Source organism: Limanda limanda, chromosome 13 (genome assembly GCF_963576545.1).
Source record: "Limanda limanda chromosome 13, fLimLim1.1, whole genome shotgun sequence".
Taxonomy (NCBI): domain Eukaryota; kingdom Metazoa; phylum Chordata; class Actinopteri; order Pleuronectiformes; family Pleuronectidae; genus Limanda; species Limanda limanda.
The window spans coordinates 17,822,170-17,828,169 of NC_083648.1; the positions used below are offsets into that span (position 1 = coordinate 17,822,170).

Genomic DNA, 6,000 nt, shown 5'->3' on the forward strand with positions numbered 1-6,000 from the left:
TATTTATGAATTCACTTCAACAGCATAAGTAAATAGAAGTAAACAAACTAATAGAAAAAACAGGTTCACCATGTATATCTCTGTTGGCTATATACATGGTTTACAATCTTTGGAGCCAACATGGGAAAGAAGCCCATGAGTAGTTTGGAAATCGTCATGACAACTGTGCAAATTGTGGTCACGAAAGATACGAAGATCACGTTAACAAATAGACTTTGAGGTCTGATTGCCGAGTCGACACGATGGACTTCACTTTCCATTCATCCATGTGAGTCAAAGACTGTAACCATGATGTGAAATATTCACAAAATCAAACAGTAGACGGTTTCTCATCATCTGGGCACCTCTCTCTCTCTCTCTCTCTCTCTCTCTCTGACTGTGTGTGTGTGTGTGTGTGTGTTTTACCATGTGTGTGAGAGTCTCTCCTCTCTCAGTTGCTCCAGTCGGACTCTACAGGGACATGAAGTTGTCCTGCCTGCTGGAAATATGCTTCCTGAATTAGTGGGATTCAGATTATTGATTGTCCTTCTCTTGCTGCTCACTGGCACAGAGGAGACACCGGCCGATGACCTCCCTGAGTCGTCCCTGCTGAAACCCACGGTGCTGATCACCATCCTCGCTCGCAACACACAGCACAGCCTCCCTCACTTCCTGGGATGCATCGACAGACTGGACTATCCGAAGGAGCGAATCGCCATCTGGTACTGTTGACTTTATTTTCTGCATTTATCACTTCATTCAAACATGGGGAATGAAGTTTAGGGAAAGGGATATTGTCAGAGATTTGAGGCATTATGTGAATGTCATTGTTGATATTAGAAAAAAGAAAGAAAGAAGGAAGGAAGGAAGGAACGACAGGCAGACAGCAAGAAAGAAGGAAGGAAGGATAGAATGAAAGACAGGCAGATGGAAAGATGAAAAGAAGGAAGGAAAGACAAAGGAAGAAAGAAAAAAGACAGATAGAAAGAAGGAAGGACAGAATGAAAGAGAGAAAGAAAGATTGAAAGAAAGATGGAAAGATGGAAAGATGGAAGGAAAGACAGGCAGGTGGAAAGAAGAAAAGAAGGAAGGAAGGAAGGAAAGAAAGGAAGACAGCAATCAGGAAGGATAGAAGGATAGACAGGCAGATGGAAAGAAGAAAAAGGAGGAAGGAAAGAAAGTTCTAATGAAAGAAAGAAAGAAAAAAAGAGATAAATAAGTTAATAATGAAGGAAGCAGAGTAATACTGTTACTGTGTGTTGTCAGGGCGGCGTGTGACCACAGTGTGGACAACAGCACAGCCATCCTGCAAGAGTGGCTCGGACGAGTCCAGCACATGTACCACTCAGTGGACTGGACACCAGCAGAACAACCAAGGTGATTCAATGATGAAAATAAGAAATGATCATCCTCCATCTAATGAAATGGTAGTGAGGCAGACCTCCTCTGATCGCCTCATGCTGACGGAGTCATTTCATTATTCTCTTTCTCCTCTCAGCTCTTATGCAGACGAGCAGGGTCCAAAGCACTGGAGCGACTCTCGCTTCATCCATGTGATGAAGCTAAAGCAGGCGGCGCTCGGAGCTGCCAGACGACTGTGGACTGACTACGTACTGGTGAGACATTAGAGACCCCAGGATGTGAACTCCAGAAAATGTCCAGAAAATTGGGTCTGCACATTTTCCGGACTGGGCCTTTCACATATGAGGAACACAGCAGGAGATTGTGTGAGTCGGACGTGCTCATCGAAATATCCTGAACAGTGGGTGATGTTTAAACTCAGCTGCGGAAATCTCAGTGTTTATCACCAGCGTTGGGCCTTATATCCAAAAGCTCTCGAACCACGTCTTTCGTAATGGACATCTTCATCGGTTTCTTCTCAGTTATCTGAGATATTTGTATTCCTTTTGTTTTTAATTTCAGTTTTGCTCCTGCTGCGTGTTAGAACCTTATTCAACATGCCCATTCTGATATTTTCTACACATTGTACCAGGTGGTTGGCAGGAAATTTTTTGGGAAATTTCCGGAGCAGCTGATACACCTTCTACCAAACAGCCCCTCCGGTAAATTTCAGGAAATGTACGGAGTTCAGTGCATGTTTGAAAGCAGCCAAAGAAAAATGTATCAGCCTGTTCAGAGAATTGATCCACTGCCCCAGTGTCTGGTGTTCCTGGCGTCTACAGTGTGTTATGTCTTTGTCCCTCAGTTTGTGGACAGTGACAACTTGCTGACAAACCACCACGTGCTGTCTGACATGATGGAGGAGAATCAAACTATTGTTGCTCCCATGTTGGAATCAAGAAGTCTTTACTCCAACTTCTGGTGTGGCATGACTCCTCAGGTACAAACACACACAACACATGGCTGATTCCACAACACTCAAAGCAAAGACCAAAACTCTAATATGACTTTTTTTATAATACCCACATAGGGATACTACAGACGAACCCCTGAGTACATTCCCATCTGCAAGTGGGAGAGGCAGGGCTGCTTTGCAGTTCCCATGGTGCACTCCACCTACCTGCTGGACTTGAGGCGCAGAGCTAGTGGAGCACTGACCTTCCACCCTCCTCACCCTGAGTACCACTATCATCTAGACGACATCATGGCCTTTGCTTTCTCTGCCAAGCAAGCAGGTCCGACCTTTGTCTAAATGTTTTTTAATTACCTCCAGCGAGGAGGTTATGTTTGGAAGATATTTGGCAGGATTATGAAAAATCTTCTCAATTTCCATGACATTTTGTGGACTGGGACATATAATAGGCCCAATGTAGAAATCCTAGATCACCCTCTGCTGCCACTGCTTTTCAAATGATAAAGAAGATATTTTACACTGACTCCTGATGATATCTGTTTCTGTCGCAGGTGTCCAGATGTACTTGTGCAACAGGGACCATTATGGATATTTACCCGAGCCCCTCCTGCAAGATCAGACCCTGGAGGAGGAAGAGGAGAGTTTTACCCACACGCTGACAGAGGCACTGAGTACGTTCTCTCTAACTGAGAATTGGGGGGGGATCTCCCTCTTCAGTCTTTGCTCATCGTTTCTCTGGTCTGTGTGAGCATATTTGGTCTTTTTCGCTCTCACAGTCCTGACACATGTCTCACTCCTCTGTTAAAGGCCACCGACTCTCATTTCACTCTCCCCTCCTCTTCATTGAGTTTCACATTAGCTAGGTGTTGAACTCAGAAAAACACCCTGAGAAATCCCCTGACAAAGAAATCCCCCCTTGAAACAAAAAGAGAATCATGTGAAGTGGAGCTTAAAGGTCTGTGTGTGTCTCTTTCCAGTTGACTACACCATGGAGCCTTCCCAGTACGTTCACACCGCACCTAAAGAACCAGGAAAGATGGGGTTTGATGAGGTGCAGATTCATTTTCAGTTGAGTAGATGTGTCAGAGTTGTTGCTGTGTAAGTGAACGGTCTCTTCACTCTGCCCCCCCTCCACCTCCAGATCTTTCTGATCAATCTGAAACGTCGCTCGGACCGACGGGACAGGATGTTGAGTTCTCTGGCCGTCCTCGGCATCAATGCCACACTGACAGAGGCCGTGGATGGCAAGTATGACCAAACAGTTACTGCTCTCTGTACGCAGTGTGGTGGAGGTGGGATTCACCAATAAGAGTTAAGACCACGTAGAAATATTCTATTTAAAACTTGTAGGGAGTAAAGTATCGTCATTAAAAAGTGTCAAATACAAAAGTTGTACTACTACTTAGAACGACCTCTCAGACTGTTAAATGTATATGTAACATTTGATTATATTATTATTAATATATACATATGTAATCGATACCGTAGCTTGTTTGGGTGGACCTTATTTATACAATTGTGTATAAAAATGCTGCATATTATATTTTGTACATATATTTTTTAACCTCCAAAGTAACTAGTGACCAGTGGCAAGCTCCAAAATTACGTTCAAGTTTGTACGACTTGCACTTGTACTTTTTATTAATGGTATTTTATGCATCTGTCCACATTCGACAGAGAAATATTTTCGGCAATGCATTGAATTCACAGTCAGAGAGTTACAAGTCACTTTTCACAAGACTCTGAACAAATTCTCAACAGTACAGAAAGTAAAAAATACATGTTCCACCTTGACCAACTTCCACATTAAGATGGTGTTTATATATATGTGATATATATTCAGATAAAAACTACTAATATTCTGCTACTTGATCACCATTTTTAATCCAGGGCTGTTGTAACAGATTCAATATACACTGTGGTCTATCAGTATAATTACTGTTATGGAAAGGATCGGAATGCCTCTCTCACCACTTCTAGAAATGTAAATTATAATTTGAGAATTTAATAATAATTTCTGTTTGTAAAGATGCAAATATCTTTAAAAGTGACATTTTGTGTTATGTGGCTTTATCATGAAATAAACAAGGCTCCACTGGTTAGAAATATTTTCCCTGTCTTAAACTGATGATTATATTTGTGTTGTCCACACACAGAGCCTTGAACTCCTCTCAGCTGCAGGCCATGGGCATCGACATGCTGCCTGGGTACAAAGACCCGTACTCAGAGCGTGTGCTGACCAGAGGAGAGATCGGCTGCTTCCTCAGTCACTACAACATCTGGAAGCAGGTACGAATACACACTGTGCACGACACACTCCTCAGTGTCGGTACTAAAGAGGCAGCATGGACATAATAAGCTGTTGATGATGATTGCTGCTATGTGTTGCCCCCTAGGTGGTGCAGCGGAAACTGCAGCGTGTGCTTCTGCTGGAGGATGATGTGAGATTTGAGGCCAAATTTCGAAGCAGGCTGGTTGCCATTATGGACAATGTGATGACAGTGGGACTGGACTGGGACCTGATGTAAGTGAATTCTTATTCTGCATGCTACTTTTACAGATAATTGTGCAGATAAGGACTTTTGGAATATCTTTTTTTCACTCACTGACCTGTCTCCCTGAAGTTATGTGGGTCGTAAGCGGCTGCAAGTGAAGGAGCCAGAGAGCTGGGTGGAGGGAGTGAGTAACCTTGTGCACCCTGGTTACTCCTACTGGACTCTGGGTTACGTCCTGTCCCTGCAGGGGGCCAAAAACCTCCTGCAGGCCAAGCCTCTGCACAAAATGCTTCCTGTGGATGAGTTCCTACCCATCATGTTCAACAAACACCCCAGGTGAGTCTCATGTACTGTTTGTACGTTCAAATGTTAAACTTTGAATGACAGTAAGAGCCTCTTGTAGGCGAGTCTACAGTGAAGTGAAACTGCCTTTCTCCTCATTTTTAAACATGCCCACTTCCTTCCCTCCTCAGAGATGAGTACAAGCAGCATTTTGAGCGGAGGGAGCTGAGAGCGTTTTCCGTGGAGCCTCTCTTGCTCTTCCCCACACACTACACAGGAGAGCCCGGCTACCTCAGCGACACCGAGACGTCCACCATCTGGGACGACGAGGCAGTGGAGACAGACCGGGACAGGGACAGGGCCAAACACAGGCGTGAGCAGGAAGCTGAGGGGCCTGGGTTTCGACATGTGGCTTCTCAACCTGCTCGTGGTGGCGGGCCTCCCCTCGCTGCCAGTGGAAACAGAGATGAACTCTGAGGGAGACTTGACACATGTCATGGCACAAAGCCAGGCCAGTTGAACAACACCAAAAACATCTGCCCACCCCCTCTCTGTGCAAGTTGCTTGTTTAAAGATAAATAACCATCTGGTACCCAATTGGGTCATTTGATCAAATCAAAAAAAAATTGTTAAGGTTTAAACATTTCCATTTTAGCTACTTGAGGACCCAACTTGAAGTTGTGATCATCTCAGGTGATATTGGACTTAATTGGTGCATATTTACAAACTAACCAGTCGGATTTTTCAGCCCAAGGTAGTCAGTCGCCTTACTCCCCAATACAAGCTGTAAAGACTCTGGCAAACATTTCAATAGATTCTGAATATTATAGAAGTCCAGAAATACATCCGTTTATAATATCTACAGGCAAGTACATCATCATAGTGCTATACCACCATTGACAAAAAGATTCAGATTTTGACAGGATATTT

The 6,000-nt window shown here is 43.9% G+C and overlaps 1 protein-coding gene across 1 annotated transcript; it reads left to right on the forward strand.

Moving 5' to 3' along the window:
- The first annotated feature begins 120 nt into the window (after positions 1 to 120).
- On the forward strand, positions 121 to 5,547 carry LOC133017529 (procollagen galactosyltransferase 2-like). Its single transcript, XM_061083635.1, has 13 exons — positions 121 to 139; positions 551 to 701; positions 1,246 to 1,356; positions 1,478 to 1,595; positions 2,186 to 2,320; positions 2,411 to 2,615; positions 2,845 to 2,964; positions 3,271 to 3,344; positions 3,435 to 3,541; positions 4,450 to 4,582; positions 4,690 to 4,817; positions 4,918 to 5,124; positions 5,262 to 5,547. Exons 1-13 carry the CDS (start codon positions 121 to 123, stop codon positions 5,545 to 5,547), a joined length of 1,794 nt encoding a protein of 597 aa, XP_060939618.1.
- Positions 5,548 to 6,000: the final 453 nt, after the last annotated feature.

Excerpts from the sequence above, each read along its gene's own strand:
- LOC133017529 (XM_061083635.1), top strand. Across the intron at positions 2,965-3,270 it reads CACGCTGACAGAGGCACTGA|TTGACTACACCATGGAGCCT; the intron begins GTACGTTCTCTC and ends GTCTCTTTCCAG. Across the intron at positions 4,818-4,917 it reads GGACTGGACTGGGACCTGAT|TTATGTGGGTCGTAAGCGGC; the intron begins GTAAGTGAATTC and ends GTCTCCCTGAAG.